The sequence below is a fragment of the Glycine soja genome, chromosome 7 (genome assembly GCF_004193775.1).
Source record: "Glycine soja cultivar W05 chromosome 7, ASM419377v2, whole genome shotgun sequence".
Lineage (NCBI taxonomy): Eukaryota > Viridiplantae > Streptophyta > Magnoliopsida > Fabales > Fabaceae > Glycine > Glycine soja.
Genome location: NC_041008.1, coordinates 21,547,402 through 21,565,845, shown reverse-complemented (window position 1 = coordinate 21,565,845; position 18,444 = coordinate 21,547,402). Strand labels below are relative to the sequence as shown.

General features: G+C 33.9%; 4 protein-coding genes across 4 annotated transcripts; all 4 read right to left on the bottom strand.

Annotated features, from left to right (window-relative positions):
* LOC114420517 (uncharacterized mitochondrial protein AtMg00810-like) lies at positions 1-561 on the bottom strand. The gene has a single exon (XM_028386393.1). The coding sequence runs from the start codon at positions 559-561 to the stop codon at positions 1-3; it is 561 nt and encodes a 186-aa protein (XP_028242194.1).
* A 2,217-nt stretch (positions 562-2,778) lies between these two features.
* Positions 2,779-3,138, bottom strand: LOC114420516. Its single transcript, XM_028386391.1, has one exon. The coding sequence runs from the start codon at positions 3,136-3,138 to the stop codon at positions 2,779-2,781; it is 360 nt and encodes a 119-aa protein (XP_028242192.1).
* A 904-nt stretch (positions 3,139-4,042) lies between these two features.
* On the bottom strand, positions 4,043-10,591 carry LOC114419185 (long chain acyl-CoA synthetase 2-like). Its single transcript, XM_028384831.1, has 19 exons — positions 10,133-10,591; positions 9,225-9,288; positions 8,826-8,915; positions 8,667-8,723; positions 8,477-8,525; positions 8,256-8,332; positions 7,610-7,649; positions 7,425-7,519; positions 7,131-7,295; positions 6,545-6,655; positions 6,358-6,445; positions 6,172-6,238; positions 6,023-6,098; positions 5,829-5,946; positions 5,369-5,614; positions 5,147-5,286; positions 4,776-4,958; positions 4,559-4,678; positions 4,043-4,356 (listed from the first exon to the last, which is right to left on the bottom strand). The coding sequence occupies exons 1-19, from the start codon at positions 10,279-10,281 to the stop codon at positions 4,309-4,311; spliced, it is 1,983 nt and encodes a 660-aa protein (XP_028240632.1). The 5' UTR covers positions 10,282-10,591; the 3' UTR covers positions 4,043-4,308.
* A 6,195-nt stretch (positions 10,592-16,786) lies between these two features.
* On the bottom strand, positions 16,787-18,069 carry LOC114419184. The gene has a single exon (XM_028384830.1). The coding sequence runs from the start codon at positions 17,858-17,860 to the stop codon at positions 17,081-17,083; it is 780 nt and encodes a 259-aa protein (XP_028240631.1). The 5' UTR covers positions 17,861-18,069; the 3' UTR covers positions 16,787-17,080.
* Positions 18,070-18,444: the final 375 nt, after the last annotated feature.

The following is an 18,444-nucleotide window of genomic DNA, read 5'->3' as shown; positions in this document are numbered from 1 at the left end:
TTAAGCCACTATGTCTTGCTTTTTTGAACTCCAAGAAAACATACCCGAACCAAAACTAAAACAATAACATGTTGTGCTTTTCATATCATCAATTGAACCACCCCAATCACTGTCAGAATAACCATGAAACTGAAAATTCTGAGAGTGAGTGTACTTGACACCATAGTCTACGGTCCCCTTGACATATCTCACAATCCATTTGACAGCTTGAAGATGCATTTCACTAGCACAACGCTTAAATCTTGAGAGCATACTTACTGCAAACATGATGTCGGACCTGGTTGCAGTAAGATACATTAAACAACCAATTAGGCTTCTGAACTGATGCTCCTCTACCTTATCAGCCCTGTCATCTTTACTGATTTTTTCCCTTTGGTTCATTGGAGTAGCAATGCTTTTGCAATCCTCCATGCGAAACTTTTTGAGTATTTCCCTTTCGTATTTTTTTTGGCATATGAAGACTCCACCATGATCTTGCTTTACCTCCATACCTAAAAAGAAAGACATCAGGCCAAGGTCTGTCATTTCAAACACTCGCAACATTTCAACTTTAAACTCCATTATTAACTTTTCTTCATTTCCTGTTACAAGGAGGTCATCGACATAGATAGAAACTATGATTAAATTAGTACCCATCAATTACATATACAATGTAGCTTCACTTGGACTTTTAATAAACCCAAGGTTTTGAAGATAATCATCAATTCTATTGTATCAGGCCCTAGGGGCCTGTTTAAGACCATACAAGGCCTTTTTTAGTTTGTAGACCTTCTCCTCCTGTCCCTTGACTTGAAATCCCTTTGGTTGCTCCATAAATATTTTCTCCTGCAAATAACCATTTATGAAGGCAGACTTTATATCTAAATGGTAAACTTTCCATCCCTTTTATGCAGTCAAAGCAAGCAGCATTCTAATTGTATTGAGGCGTGCAACCGGAGAAAACATTTATGAAATATCCACTCCGAACACTTGAGCATAGCCCTTCACGACCAACCTAGCCTTGTATTTATTTATGGAACCATATGCATTTAGCTCAGTTCTATTAACCCATTTGACTCCTATAGGTTGCTTGTGTTGAGGTCTATCCATTAGCTCCTAAGTGTCATTCTTTTCGATCATCTTTAGCTCTTCCCTCATTACTTCTATCCACTTATCATCCATCTCAGCTTCTTTAAAATCAGCAGGTTCTGAGATAGCTACATTACTCTTTTCATAAATTTTAGATAAGAGTCTTGTACCTCTAACTGGAAAGTTGTTTATATCATCATCAATGAATTGTGGAATTTCTGGTAGTTGCTTCTTTATTAACTCCTCCCAACTCCATTGCTTTACTTCCATGAACTTGACATCTCTACTTACAAGAATTTTTCCATTTTATGGTTGAAAAATTCAGTAAGCTTTGGAAGTATTGTTGTATCCGATAAAAACTCTTGGTTCTGCCTTCTTGTCCAACTTGTCTCTTTTAACTTGTGGTACAAAAGAAAAACAAAGACAACCAAAAATTCAGCACTCTGGATGGTAACCTATTAAGCAAAAATACTGCAGTGCTTGCAGCCTCTGCCCACAGCTTCTTTGGCAACTCCTTTTCATGCAACATACACCTTATCATCTCCATTATACTTCTATTTTTTCTCTCACTTAAACCATTTTGTTGTGGGGTGTACGGTATAGTGAGTTGGTGCTCTATGCCAGCTTCTTCACAAAATTTGTGAAAGGTGTCATTTGCATATTCCTTCCCATTATCTAATCTTATTGTGCGTAACCTGCAACCACTTTGATTCTCCACCAATGCTTTATGTTTCTAGAATATGTTAGCTACCTCAGTCTTGGATTTAAAGAAATAAATCCAACAAAATATGGAATAATCATCAATAAATGTAATATAATATCTATTATCATTCAAAGATGTTGTTCTCTGAGGTCCTCTGACATCTGTATGTACTAACTACAATTTTTGTGTTGCTCTCCACGTTGTTTGGGAAAATGGTAATCTAATTTGCTTGCCATATTGACAAGCTACACAATCAGCCATTTTGTCTTCAAGCAATGACACACCTTTCACCAAGGCATGTTTCTGCATGTATAGAAGTCCCGCAAGGTGGAAATGTCCGAGCCTTTTGTGCCATAATTCAATGTTGTTGCAGGTGCTTGAAAAAGCTATTTGCTCCTCCTCCATTAGATTTAGAACATAGCTTTTGGCTCTCATTTTCACCTTAAACACATTTCTGCCTTCTGCATCCTTAATCAAGCACCATTTGCCTTCAAATATAACTTTGAAGCCCTTTTCAACTAGTTGCGCCACACTAAGCAAATTTTGGTCAATGTCAGGCACATATAAGACATCAGAGATATGTTTCAAACCTGTTAAACTTTCTATAGTAACAGTTGTTTTTCCTTTGACTGAGATGAAATCACCATTTCCAATTTTTACTTTGGAAACAATGGTTTTGTCAAGCTCTTTTAAAAGCGTTTGGTAGTTCATCATATGATTTGTACAACCGCTATCTATTAACCATGAATCACTGGAACTATTGCTTGTAGCAAAACATATTGTAACAGAGTTGTTCTTCTTCTTGTTGCTCCATGGACACCTTTGCCTCCTCTGGTGACTTGCAAATCTGCTCTACATGCCCCAGCTTACCACATTTTTTGCACTTGATGTCAGGCCTCCACCAACATTTTTTTTAGAGTGGTTTGTTTTTTTGCAATGTGGACAAGGCAGAAAAGTATCATTTTGTTGCTTGTTGGAGCTTTCAGCTGGTTTCTTGTTTTCTTCCATTAGTTGTTCTTCTTATCTTTGCCTCCTCCTATGTTTTGTGCTTTTATATGAAAAGCACCTTGTATTGCCACCCCATGTCTCATCATTCTCCTATGTTCCTGTGCCTGTAAAGCATTTACCAATTCTCCAAGGGTGATATTTGACAATTCTTTTGACTCCTCTAATGCTGATATTTTGGATTCATATTTTTCAGGTATAGTAACAACTATTTTTTGCACTATCCTTTCGTTAGGAAAATCCTTACCGAGGAGACGTACCTTGTTTGCAATGCTCAACTGTTTGTCAGCATAACTTTTGATAGTTTTTGTCTCCTTCATGCTTTGCATCTCAAATTCTGTAGCCAAGTTAAGTGCCTTCATACCTTTAGTTTGCACACTACCCTAATACTCTGATTTGAGGTAGTCCCAAATGTCCTTCGCAGAATTCAAATTCATAATTCTCGTAAATATGATTTTTGAAACAGAAGAGAAAAGACAAGCTTTGGCCTTGGCCTCTCTTATCTTCCTCTCTTTGTGATTCTTTATCCGAGCCACTGTAGGATTTTCAGGCGGTGGACAAACTGCATAGTCTTCTTCTATCGGTTCCCAAAGATCTAGTGCTTCAAGATGGGTAGTCATCCTTGCAGCCCATAGGTCGTACTCCTCACCATCAAAAACTGGTGGTGGTATTATGTGTGTTGTGTCTGCTTCCATTATGGTTTCTCTCAACTCACAGATCCCTCAAGATGATGACTCTGATACCAATTTGTTGAATATTAGATCAAAAACAGAGAAGAGCACATATATTTATGAAGGATACATAGTTGTTATTCATTTGCTCTTGGTTAGAGTTAAATATACAAAACAAAAAATCCCTAGGCATGACTAAAACAGTTTCTAGTCTGATAAAAAACAAAATCAGAACTCCTACAAAATAGATCCTAAGCAACAGACAATTTTAAATTTTAAAAATTGGCTAAAACATCCACATAAGCAGCTATTGCATGCACGATTTCAACAGATTCAACCATAATCTTCTAATCCTAACTTCCTACTTAATGCTAGTAACTGTAAATCTGTAAAGCTTGTAATACTGAATTTGTAAGGGAAGGGGTGTGTTATGCTATGTTTGATTGTGCATTCTTGTATATAGTAACTTTTCACCACAATTTACAAGTTTCCATTCAACTGTACCCCATTCCACCATATTCTTGTGGCTATGATTGTGGATTAGATGATAGTATTCTGAGAAATTACCGTACTTTTGAAATAATACACCTTAACAAAACAAGAAAATGAAAGAATAAAGCATTTTGTGCCAAAAGAAAATACAGATTTTGCATGGGCCACACAATTTATTTACGTGATTTTTTACAAGAATGACATATGGAGCTGCTGTTTCAGCATATGGCCTATTCTATCTATGCTTATGGTTTTGCACTTCAGTCAATACAATAATGAACCAAAATACACAGAAGGCCAAATGGATTTTTCTTAACTAGCAGAAATCCTAAAAATTGTTGCACATAGCATGGCCGCTTGCTGCATGGTTTACGCCATTGCTCCCTTTGCTTCCTTGTATAGTTGATCAATACGATCCTACAAAATAATGTTGGCAAAGAGTAATGTTTATTTATTTAAGTCATGGACACTCAAACATCTTATAGGAATTTATAGAACAGTATTTGGTGCTAATGCATGGAAGCCAAAACTAATGTACATTTGGTACAAATTGTAAATCAAACTACTAATTAAAATAGTCAATAGTTACGAAATTTTTATCACAGCACAAGAAGCAAACCTTGTAGTACTTGAGCAATTGTGGTCTCTTCAATTTGAATGTAGGAGTTATTAAATCTCTCTCCATGTCAAAGGGAATTGGTTCCAGATGAATGGCTTTTAGCAGCTCAAATCCTCTAAGCTGAATGTTTATTTCATGTCAATTGTAGGTAACACGAGCAAAATATATCATAAAACCAAAAACTACATGCATACGATAATGAATTATATAAACGTACTTGGTGTTTCTGACCAGTGCTGTTGAGCTCATCCAAAATGTACTTTCTTGCTTTAAGATTATCACATAAAGATTTAAAATCATCTGTCACATTGTGCTCTTTTGCCCAATCCTCAATGACCGTTCTTTCAGGGATCACAACAGCTACCAAGAATGACTCAAAGCTGTTTCCATACACCCATATCTGCATATGAAAGAATTTCTTTTCTTATCCATTATTGAATTACATAAATTTAATATATTAGGTTCACTGGAATGCTACTTGCTAAATTCTTAGTTAACTTTCCTAGTAAACTTAATATCTGACCAAAAATGAATAATAACTATTGTTTCTCTTTTTTTGCCAACTGTTCTGTAGTTGAAGAAGCATACCGATGCTATAAGTGGGCATTGCAAATACTTGTTTTCAATATTCTCCACAGCAATATATTCTCCTTGGGACAATTTAAAGATATTCTTCTTCCTATCAATAATTTTCATGGCTCCATTTGATTGCCATTCTCCAATATCACCTGTAATGGTTTATATGTATGTGAGTTTTTTGTGGATTAACAAATCACTGTGACTTTTGAATCCAGGACAACCTAGATTTACCTGTATGAAACCAGCCATCAACCATAACTTCTTTGGTAAGATCTTCACGCTTGTGATAACCGGAGAACAAGGTATTTCCTCTCAGACAAATTTCTCCACGGGGTACATTGGAGAGGGCATCATATCCCATCTCTGGCACAGATTCAAGCCTGGCTTCAATGGTTGTCATGGGGACTCCAACTGTTCCTGTCATAGAATACACATCACCAATCGCCGTGAAACACCCGGCACAACTTTCAGTAAGACCTGCCACATCAAAATGATGATAAATTATTATGAACATGCACATGTACACAGTTAACATGTGACCATGACAATAAAATCATACTATAATTGTGTTATAGGATTCAACCATCATATCTATCTTCTCCTAAGAGATTACTTTATCAAAATATAGCCCTTGATTCAAAAACTTTGATAAATTCTCTTTTCTAGGTAGTAGAAGATTCATATATCATACCATATCCTTGTGATAATGTAGATCCACTCGTGACTCTCATGAACTCTTCAACGTGCCTAGGCAAAGGAGCAGCTCCTGATAACAGGATGCGAACTCGTCCACCTAGTGCTAGTTTTGTCTATCAATAAAACCTGTATTTCAGTTTTGAACCAAACTTTATGGAAAGAACTTACAAAGTTAAAGTTGTATTATACCTTATCAAACACAAGCCTATCAAACAGAGGTGCTGCTTTGTGTTGTGGAAGACCCTTCTCCAGAGATTTTAACTTGCTGTCATTGGACTCCAGATTAGTTTACATGCATACAGATAACTTAAACACTTGAGTTTAATGATGAAACATACTAGTTGTAAGCACACTGAAACAATGTACTCTGCAGTCCTCCTGCAGAAGATACTTTGCTTTTGATACCTTCAAGTGAAAAGCTTATAGTTAATGTAGTCAAACAAAGATAAGGATCTTAAAGTCATTGTTTAAGATCATGATTTACATAACCAAAGATGATCATATAAGAAGCATTCTTGTTTTACCAGCATAAATACGGTCAAAAACTCTAGGAACTCCACAAAATATAGTTGGTTTCAGTGCCTGAACATCTTCCAGCAAGAACCTGACATCCTGCATGGATCAACAAGAACAATCCACACAAGTCGTTAAAAACATAACACTTAAAGAATGGACCAAAAACTAATTCCATGACCGCAATCAAAATCTTACGCCTTGCCAAAATCCTATTGATGATCCCTTGTAGATGCAATAGGTCTCCATTATTTGGTCATATACATGAGCAAGAGGAAGAAAGGAAAAGTACACATCGTCTTCTCCTACCTAAAAATATCACAAAATATTTTTTGTCACTGTCAGCACTCAACACTATAGTGTTTAATTTAACAAAGATTAGATTCTCATACCCATCTTCTCAGGGTTTTAATTTTGAGTATGATTAAAATATGTCCCATATTTTTCTGAGAGGAATGATGATAATAGCATTACTTTCCTTAGTCTAATGTGATGAAAGTAATTGTTTACAACCTCCAGGCCATGTGCAGATGTACTATATACATCAAATGAGCATACTTCTGTTCACCTTATTTTATATCAAGATTTCACCATCCATTAATTGAAAAATGATTGGGGTTTGATTTCCCCATTATAGCTTTTAACTATTATGCTGCCAATGTTGCTACATCATAATCATTGTGACATTAATCAACATGGCAGCCAAAGAAAGATTGGCCTGGCAGTGTTTGCAGTAGTATAAGCTATACAACATGAAACTAATCTCAAGAAAAATAGTTCTTACCACTCTATCGGTTAACATAATTATGTGGTCAACAGACAACACTTCAGCCATGAAAGCCTCATTCTTAATAACAACACCTTTGGGATCTCCAGTTGTTCCACTTGTGTACATTATTGTGCAAATGTCATTCTTCTTTTTTGATGGTAGATCCCAATCCAGGCATCCCTATAGGAAGGAAGAAAAGAGAAGATATTAAACTGTTTTACTAATATCTCAAAGTACTCATAAAAAATGGTTCATGATCCTTATTTTGAACATCAAATAGGCATTTGAAAACCAGGTTTAAAATCTTACCAGCTGGAGAAACTCTCCCCATGAGAAGCAGGACGCACCATGCTCCTCAGCTTCCTTCTTTTGTGTGGTTGAAACACTTCCAAAGCTCACAATAGCTACACCAATATTACACAAAGCTTCGTCAGCATAAAATGGAGGTAAGACCCTTAATCTAGGAGTAACTAAGATGACAATGCTTCACCTACTTTTAAGATTTGAAGAACACTGTGCAAGACATGACAGAATCTGTGGGAACAGATATTAGTTCATTAGGGAACTTCAAGAAATTCAATGGATAACTAACTAATTACAACTGTATTCCGTAAATGACAACATTGAAAAGGACTTGCAGCAGGCATGGCATATTTTCAACTTCAAAATATGAACCTGACTTTACATTACTCTTTTAAGCAAGTGGCTTACAGTAGTATCATATAATAACTTGTGCATATAACTCATCTAAGAAGGATGCTAATGGCTTTCTTTTCACAGTTTCTTAGGAGAGTACATTTTTAATAACTTGATAGCTGATGGAGATTGTTAAGTGTTGAAAGTAGCATCCAGAATATGGAAAATTAAATGTTAACCAATGGAATGATGATCCTTCCATGTCATGCATATTTACTGAGGTTTGAGGGAGAGTAAACTGTGAGGAAGAACCAAACAATCCTAGCGTGGTTTGAAGCTTTAAGCAAAGCCATATCACCAAATAATAAAACAGCAAAACTATTTGTTACACTAAATCCAGGATGACTCAGTTAATATGGTCATCTTAATAATTGAACAAGTGAATGATTTAGGTAGTCCAACTTGAAATAGCAAAAAGATTGTGCTCAAAGAACTAGAACATACTGATGGAATCTTTTTCTCCTGTACAAATGCAATTGAAACTTCAGCATGATTTATGATAAACTCCACTGCATTAGGACCTAGAAGGCATAAACCCAAGTCAAACTCATTTCCTAGTTGATGATATATGATCGAATTTGTATCTACAGATTCTTCAGCAGAAATGTTTCAAATAATAAAAGCAAGGACACTGAAACATTTTTGTCTAGTCAGAAAACACATACCAAGGGTGTCATATAATGGAACATATGACGCTGCACAGCTATTGCAAGCCTGCAAAACAGCAAAGTTGAAATCAGGTGAAGTCCAATTGGAATAATTAACAAAGAAAATTAATTTAAAATAAGATATAAGACTTTGTGGTAATGATTAAATGAAGCATAATATATGGTGACATAAAGTGTCATACTATACCTCCATTACAATGATCCATTCAGGACAGTTGGACCCATAAATGCCACAACGATCTCCCTTGTTATTTAAAACCGCTAGTTAGATTACTAATTTCAAAATTTAGTGATTCCAATATGCATTGCAAATATCTTGAAAGAGCAAGGAATGTTGGAAACTCACAGGATTGACACCACGGCTCCTCATGGCAGAACCCATTTTCAGGGCAGCATCATAAACATCTTGATACGTGAGCCATGTATAAGAACCCACCTGTAAATTCACCTCAATGTTCACATGATGTTTTCAAAATTTGAGAGAATTATTTTTTTTCCCCAATAATTTAGACTCTTAATAATGTACATAATAAGAGAACTTGCCTCCATTTCCTATCCTTTTATATGTTCCCTCAAGTTAGTTAAAAAATGACATGTAAGAAGAAAGTCTAACAATAAAGAATGAGAGTATTACTTTTGTTAGTGTGTTGTGTCACTTTTTAATTAGAGGGACCAAAAAAAAAAAAAAATAGGTGATTTTAATCCTTACAAATGGTGCATGGAACCAAAAACATGAAGTTGATACCTTAGATTCGGTTTTTTGACGCCTACCAAGCATTTTGTTGTTGGGGTTCCTCTTAACAGAGTCCCTGCCAAAGGAAGCATCAAAACTGCTAATAAGTGACGTGTACTTTCTTTTTTTATTTACAAAATTATGACATAAATAGCCATTTGCCACATCAAAATTTTATATATATATATATATATATATATATATATATATATATATATATATATATATATATTAGATGAAGAACATTTCATGTAACCGATAAATAGAGAAATTATAATAAAGTGATTAAAAAAAACTAGTTAAACAAAAGCTATAAAGTAAAATCAGTATTTGCACAGTTGGATAAAACAAGAACTAATAATAATGTTACTTCTTAATGCGGTACCAAAAGCAAAACTAAGCTGCACTTAAATATATTTCATTTGGATTTGGCTTGTCTATATTGAGTAAGGATAAAAATGAGTAGTAATTAACTAATTATAGTCGTTGATGTAAAAATTGACACGTCCATGGTTATCTTGTATATGCAAGTAATATTGATTGTTGATTTCTTATTAAAGACTAAGAGTACTCAGTTTTCCCTATAAAGTGAATTACTCAATTTAGAAGAGATTCCCTTCAATGATTAGCATTGTCATGTTCTGGTGTGTCACTAAACACATCAGAAAGGTTAAAATCCTCCTACAAAAATAACATAATGCATTATAGATAAGTTGAGACTTGTTCAATTTACATGATAACAACTTCATTTGATGAAAAAGAAAAGTAAACAAAATCATATATAGTAACCTGCAGGAGTTATAGGGTTGGCTTGTTGAAGAAAGAAGAGAGAAGTAAAAAATCATCGGTTCGAATTCCTTTTAGTAACAAAAATTAATAATTAACATTTACTTGATAAAAAGAAAAAAAAATATACTAACCTGAAGAAATCCCAAGGGGACTCAAAATCAGAAGGAACCTCCAAGAGACCATCTTTAGCATAAATGCTCCTATAGACAGGACCTGCTGATGGCTTTGCATCAGTTGCAGGCCTTCCCTCTTCAACCTTCACAGTGTAAACCTCTGGCATTGTAAGATGGAATGGAATGTTTCAGAACTCTGTCTAGGGGATGATGAATGATGATAATGATTAGTGATCTTAGTCACAAGTGAAGTAGTTATATCTGAGGCTTGTAATAAAGGCTAAAGGGGTATGTATGGATAGATCAACTTCAAAGAAAGATGTGCATGTGAGCCAGCAAGGAAGGGGGGTTGAGCCAGAGCAATAAATTCAGTGTTTACCTTTTTGGTACAGAAATTTCTGAACAATTTTTGTAGCGCTGTTTTATTGCTAGTAGCTATTTGTGGCTTTTGTGTTTGCATATTTTCAGCAACATACCCTCCATGAGCCTTTATATTGGCTGCAAAAGTTTGGTGAAGCTACCCTTCCCATTTTCCTAATAGACAAAACATTTTTCTATTATGCAAAGAAAAATGTTCAACATATACCTATTTTTTCTTTTTCTGTTACATAACTTATCATATCTATCATTTTCCCTCTCTTCCATTTCTTTTTTATTTACACTCATACACCCCAAAATGAAGTATCCTTTATCAAGTTGCTTTAGAAAAGGCAAGCATATGAGTACTACATAGGATAAATTTTAATATTTATATTTATAGTGTTCAATACAACTATAATACAGTACATAAAATTAATATAAAGTATAAATATTAACTAAACTGGGTGTTGTTTAAAAATGAAAATGAGTATTATAAACACAATAAAATACTAGTATATATTATTTTATGACTTTATCCGATTATTATGAATTTTTATTTGTATCAGTGTAAAAGTTTAAAAAATATAAAATACTGAAAAGAGTATTTGAAGTTATGACACATAATTATTATTTTAATAATTTAATTATAAAATATTCGTAGCTGTTGACTTTTATATATATTATTGTTGTTTCAAAATTTATATTTAAGGTGATATTTATTATATTGATATTGTAAAAAGTTTTGCATGCGTTAAAATTAAATTCTTTTTCTAATATGGTTTTGTTTGTATTATTATTATTCTTATTAATTGGAGAGAAACAAAAGCGTCGTCCCATGAATAGAAATCTTAGCACAAAATAATATATTTTTATATGTAATGACAGTGAAGATTTCTTATTAATAAACTTACATTTAATTCTTAATTAAAAAAATTGATAATCAGTACTTTTGTGACATTAATTAAAGAACTAAATAGAAAAGATATTTATCATAAAAATTATAAGAAAATATAAAAATAATTATAAACAAATTAATTTTGTGTATCTCAATAAAAAAATATTTATTTTAATTTCTCAAATAATATTCTAAGTAAATTCGATAGTATTTTCTCTTAAAAAAATCTTATATATAATATCTCTATCTACGTTTAATGCATGCCTATTAATTAATGACCACCATTACTGATGGGGAAGCCATTTGTCTGGCCAATGATGCACCCTGAAATCATGCATTATCTTGATCTTGCTAATTTAAGTCAACATTGAACAGGGATAACGAAGGTGTCTAACACGCGCTTTAATTGAATGCTTAGTTGCTTCTGTATTTTCTCAATGAATGCCGGCTTTTCATTCAGTACTCCAGTTTTGAGAATTTCAGAAGAAAAAAAAAATACATGTACTCAATTTTTTTCATTTATATTTACATCATCCTAATATTTGCTAGCTGTAAAATGTACTTTCTGTCTCTAGCATACTCCACCACGATTTCCCATTTGTCAATTTGTAACTTTATAACAAGTTGGTTAATTTGGATTGAAAAATGAATCTAGAATAGAAATAATCAATGGGGGCAGTAAACCACAGAAGGGAAAAAAAAAGGTTTGCAAGTTAGTTGGGCAAGGCTTAATTAATGGAATAATTGATGCATGCAGTTGGAAATAGGTGTAACGAAACTTATTATTAGGTGCAATACGGAGCCGTGTCTAGGTTAACAATAATATACATAGCTTATCCACCAAAAGAACAAAACAAAGTAGAAACATCTTAATTCAACAGATGGTTGAAGTGATCTTAATTAAACAGACCCGACAAGAGGAAATTTGTTGAAACGACCATGATAAACTCTAATAGAAACATAGTCCAGATAGTTATACCCTTTATCAAAATGACTATGTCAAACTTTCTTTAGTAGCAATATAGAGGCATTTTCCGGATACTAAGAAGAGAAAAAAGAAAAGTGGAACATTAATTTGGTGGCCAATTGAAAGGATGGGCACTTATAACCGATACCTACCTAACTTTTTGTGCTAGTCTTGACGTGTTCCATCATATATATCCATGCAACATTAATTACGAATGGCATGTGGGCACCCCAAATGGGTAATACAAGTAGGTCGTCATATGCGAAATTTGGTAATTTTGAGAGTAAGCATGGCCAAATTAAAAAATTAGGGTTAAATATATTTTTAATTTTTTTTAAAAAAATTAACTTTTTTTAGTCTTTTAAATTCACGGAATGCTTCTTTTGATTCCTCTTATATAATTATCACAAATTATACATTTAAGCATTCAAAAATCAGTCAGAATAAACTAAGGAAACATTATATAAAATTGGGGGATTAAAAATATATATTTAAATTTAAGGGGAAAAAACAAATTTAAGCTATAGAATTATAATTGTTGATTGGAAAACAAAAAAAAACTAATAACAAAATTAAATGGACTTAGATATAAGGAAAATTAGCTAAAATTTGTGGCAATTAAAAAAGTTAGATAATGAAAAATCATTTAATTTTTCTAATCACATTTAAAAATATTTTTTAAAATTTTTTCATTAGGTTTTGATATCAAGAATAAAACAAAGTGATTAGAAATATAATTTTAATTAATTGAAGAATATGTTAGATGTCATCGATCATTAAATAAGATGAAAGTAATTAAACATGTCACCGAAGGTCAAGTTGTTCTCAAATATTCTGACTAATAAATAAAGGCTTGAGATCAAATAGGCAATGAAGATACTATTGACCCCTACACAAATTGCTATTGGCCCTTACTTCCTCTTGAAATTATCCTTCTTGCCCCAACTTCAAGATTCCCTTCCCCAAACCTTCCCCTCCTTTCTTTTCCCAACATAACCTAAACGAACCATTCCCTTCTCCTCCCCAACATTTGATCTCATAATTTTTTTAGGGTTTTGTATTCATTGGAATCACATTTCCATTGTAGACAAATCCCCAATGAATCACGATTTTGTACTCTTTTTACTTTGAAAAAAAATGAGTAACAAAATCGCGATTTCATTACGCTTTTTTTAGTTTTGAACACCACAATGATTTTGTTGTGTGTTTTGACAGAAAACACAATGAAATCATAATTCCGTTATATATTTAAATAAAATATAACGAAATTGTGATTCCGTAAGAAGGATAATTTGGGAATAAAAGAAAAGGAATCAGTCCTTTGATAAAGGCCCATAGCAAATGGAAGAAGTTAATAACAACCTAGGATTAAATTGAGCCTAAGATAACAAGGCCAGCTGATTAAGATAACCAAACGAGGGCCATTGCTTTCTACAGCCCATTCGTTTGCTTCCAGCACCCCATAGGAAAGTTAAAACATCTTGAATGAACAAAAATGTCCTTTAGAACACCTCCTTTCCCTTTTTCATCTGTACACCAAAATCTCCAAAGCACCTCCAACCTTGCTTCTTTTCTTGCAGGTCCTCCACCGTTGTTGTCCAGATTATCCATTTCGGAGGCTTTATTGGTGTCTAGAACAATTGATCCATAAGCATGCAGGTATTTTGGAGAACTATATTTTGGATTCCAGAAAAATGAATTTGGAACAACGTAAAATGAGTTCTGGAATAATGAATCCAGAATATACAACAAGAAAACCCTCCCTTATGCAACACACTATCAAAATTATGAAAACATTAGTCTGGATTAAGTATTCCGGAAGAACAAGTTGTTTCCAGAAAATATAATCCAAAATTATGTAAACATGATTCCAAATCATGTTTTCCACAAACAACTTATTCTCCAAATTACTTAATCCAGAATGGCACAAAAACAAATTTCACTTCTGGATTTATCTATCCAGAACGGCCCAACAGCTTCAACCAAATTATTATTATGGTGAAATCGCTCACACCCAATGTGTTTAACCCAAATAAAAGAAACTTTGTTAACACGTACTGTTTGTGTTATACGTGAAGCACTATATCCACCCTTATTTGTCTCATGGGTATGAAAGGACAATAGAAACTCAGATCTTTATGCACATAATAACTTCTAATATATTCACCAAAATAATGGATGAATATTCACCACAGGATGCCGACAACCACCTCCCCTGTGGCTATTTAGCTATGTAGCTACTAGCTAGATATAAAGATGCCGACAGCATCATCTCAAAGGATGTTGATTCCTTCAGGAGTGCAGAAATCTTTGAGGGAAATGGTGGCCCCACAGAACCATCAAGATGTCATTCTTTGAATAGCTATGGGGGTGAAGAAGCTCAAGGCTGACAAGAGCTTATAAAAAAGGTAAGGTCAATTTTGGAATTTAGAAAATTATGGGGATGCAGGTAGCAAAATATTGCGTGCAGGAAGCAAAGGCCCCAACTGAGCTAGTCAGTTAATCTTAAGCCGAATTGGCCTAGCTAATCAAGGCAAATGCTATGTGCACTCCCCTTTATGACTTATACAGCTATTTTTTTAATGTTATTCCAAAAGTACCCAAGAAATATATACTCTCTTCTTCTCATTCTCCTTAAGTCTCTATCCGATGACATTAACAAATAAGTTTTCTCTTGTTTAAGGATTTTTCACAGACCAAGAAAACAAGTATTTCAAGAGAATTAATATTTATTAGGGAATAATTTTATTAAAATATCATTGTTCTCTATCTTAATTTCAACAAATGTATTATTAAGTCTTTTAAGACAACATTATTTATCACATGACAAAATTAAAATAGATATTTTGATATCTCATTGAAAATTGAGAACATCAATCAATTTAAATTTTTTCTCAAAGACTAAAACTACAGGCATTTTGGAAGAGAAGAAGTGTTATAGGAAGAGCAGATACCAAAAGAGTTCAAATTAATATTTGATTTGTTGTTCTCAACCACTATTCAAGGATCAACAATCACTACTTTCAGGATTTTTGGTGTGTTGATATTGTTGCTTTTTGTTGTTAACCTCAATATGTGAGTTGTTTCAGTTGCCAAAAAAAGAAAAAAGAAAAAGAAGAAACGTGAGTTGTTTCAGGTTATGTAATACGTTTTTTTTAGGTGGGCCTTGTAAAAAGATTTGGTTGGTAGATTTCTTTTTGTGATGATTATGGGGTTTGCTTGTTTACCACTTGTATCCAACTTTATTCTGTTGAGTATTTCTTGTACTCAACTATTCAAACTATATATATTCCCATTTGCTTATAAAGAAAGAAAAAAAAAATCACTGTGCTTTCTCTAGAATATCCCTGGACCATGTATGTAGTTATCAGAAATGCGATACTTGGAGATACAACACAAGTGAGTGCATAATTAATCAATTCTTGCAATTATAATTACAAGACTTTATAACTTCTTAATTCTTTGATTTAATTTGCAGGGATGTTGAGAGAATCCGGCCGGTGAAATCCCTAAATTACCTCTCATATTCATGGTTAATTTCTTACTCTCCTTCGAACTAACAAATCCTTTTATTCACACCCCCAAACTTTTTTCTAAGTCACCCTCCTTCATACATTTGATAGATTCTAGCCATCATACCGTCATATATATGGTCAAGAAAAATTACTTCTCAATTCTTATACCACTTAATTAAGGCGTATAGACCTTGAGAAGCAATAAAGAAAAAATGATAAGTTGTAAGTATGATTCAATAAAAAATATGCAAGAGACACAGAGAGAGAGAGATAAGTATAAAAATTCGAGTGTAAAAAATTATGTTTAATTGTATTATATATTTTCATTGAATATCACTGAGATAATTAGGTGGATAAGATTTGAAAAAGTTTATAAGACTTGAAACTCATGATTTTAAATTTTGATCCTGAGCCTAATGCATGCAAATATATATACATTTGCTTGCATTTTTTTTAATTATTATAATAACACGATGACTATAACAATAATTTTTTTAAAAAAAAAAAAAACTTGAACATGAGATTGCAAAAACCTTTACACACTTAAAACCCAAAACATTCCATAACAGGAATCCAAGATAGAAACTTAATTACACGTGAATATATACATATTCATTAGATAAACCATAATTAGGAATTGGGAAAACACAAAGCCATAATGAAGTTTCCTTCCACTGTTCCACACTATATATATACAACCAACTCACTCACTTACATACACCTCCTGTAACCACACACAGTAACTTAATAAAACTTAGATACATCTCCTGTAACCACACACAGTAACAGAATCAAACTTAGATGTAGTTGTTAGGTACTTTAATTTTGATATTGTTCTCTAATTAAAATTAAAGTTTTAACCTCAATAACATACAAATTTTTATTACATAAATTATGTTGAGATAAAGAACCAATTTTAATCAAAGAACATCACAAAAAACACTTAAGAAATATATCTATTTCTTTTTTCACGGGTGGTTAACCCCTTAACTAATTAATTTGTACATCTCCAACAAATACAACATAAACTGACCATTCTCAATTTCATGACAATCAAGAAATTATTGTATATATGGTTCAGAATCATATGTTCTCAACTAATTTTTATGATATGTTGTCACATTTTTTAATATACAATAAAAAAAATAATAACATGTATGAGTCTTTAGTTTTCTAAATTAGTTTGACATCATAACATCTTCAACTATATAATAATTTCTCTTACTTTATTAAGCCCTTGACATCAAGGACCCCATGATTCCGGCAATAAGAACGGTCGGATCGCCCAGCACCGCGGACACAGCCACCTGCACCGCCATTCCGGCCACCTCACAACACCTCCTCACCCTACTACCGCCACTTCCTTTGCCCCTCCCCTTATGACAACCACTCTCCACAACATTCATCAACCCACCCCCTTCATGCCAACTCTCCACCACCATCTCCCTCACACAGGCCACATGCAAATTGTACCTCTTGCACGATGACCTATAGCTCCACCCACTCCCCTTCCGCCCGCACCTATGGCACGCCGAGCTCACCTTCCTGTACAAAAACAACCTCACGCCGTGCTCGTCGCTTCCGAGCACTGTCGGAAGCTTCGCGCAGCACGGGTGGAGGTCGAAGCCGCACGAGAAGCAGTGGTAGAGGAACCCCTTCACCGGCTTCTCGCACGCGTTGCAGTAGCGCGAAGTGTCGCCGGGGGGCTGGGAGAGGAAGTGGAAGGAGCATTTGGGGTAGAAAGGGTGGAACAAAGAAGGAGAAGGAATGGAACAGTGTGTGTGAAGATCAAAGTCACAGATGGAGCACTTGTAGCGTGACCCTATGCCTAGTTCCTTGCACCCGTCACATTTGAAGGGGGATTCAGAGTAGTCAAACGCTAGCTTGTGTTGTTTGTGGCTGAAGTGTGATATCTCGCTGTATTTGGTGTTGGTTGTTGTGGTTGTTGTTACATTGTGGTCTTTCTGGTATTTGTGATTGTGAGAATTGGGCTTGAATGAAGTATACATAATTGATATATGTTAGGGGATGGTGTTATGGTGAGAATTTTTTTCTTTTTCTTTTTGGGTAGAGTGAAGTGGGAGACTAGAAGATATATATAAGGTTGTTGTTTATGTATGTTTTGATTTAGGCTATGGATGCAACAAATGAGAGGGAAAAGAATGAGAAAAGAAACAAGGAGGAGGGATGTATACTCACACACCATCCTTAACCAAATGAACTTTGTGGTAAAAGAAATTAATTTAAGAGTTTTGATTTTATTTTTTTAGAATCAATAGTTGAATGAAAAGCATGCTAAAGAGAGATTCTATCAAGACTATTAAATTTTGAAGGGTACCACACAGTTTATCAATGAATTATATGGTCTTTAGCATATGAAGGTGATGGTGGTCATGGTGGAAATGGGAAATGTTAAATGGTGAGGTCAAGGGAATCGATGCATGAAGAGAGAAAGAGGGCAGACATAAGGCATATTATTAGATTGTGCCCCACAAGAGAATATATACGAAATTTTTCTTTACTTTGGATGATATATTAAATTTATTCTTAACCTGAAACCTGTTGTGCAAGAGTTTTTTTTTATTTGCATTAG

Coding starts and splice junctions, on each gene's coding strand:
- LOC114420517 (XM_028386393.1), bottom strand. CDS start 561: ATGGAGTTTAAAGTTGAAATGTTGCGAGTGTTTGAAATGACAGACCTT.
- LOC114419184 (XM_028384830.1), bottom strand. CDS start 17,860: ATGTATACTTCATTCAAGCCCAATTCTCACAATCACAAATACCAGAAA.
- LOC114419185 (XM_028384831.1), bottom strand. CDS start 10,281: ATGCCAGAGGTTTACACTGTGAAGGTTGAAGAGGGAAGGCCTGCAACT. Junction 8,526..8,666: donor AATGGATCATTGTAATGGAG/GTATAGTATGAC, acceptor GCTGTTTTGCAG/GCTTGCAATAGCTGTGCAGC. Junction 4,959..5,146: donor AATGCCCACTTATAGCATCG/GTATGCTTCTTC, acceptor TTTCATATGCAG/ATATGGGTGTATGGAAACAG.
- LOC114420516 (XM_028386391.1), bottom strand. CDS start 3,138: ATGAAGGCACTTAACTTGGCTACAGAATTTGAGATGCAAAGCATGAAG.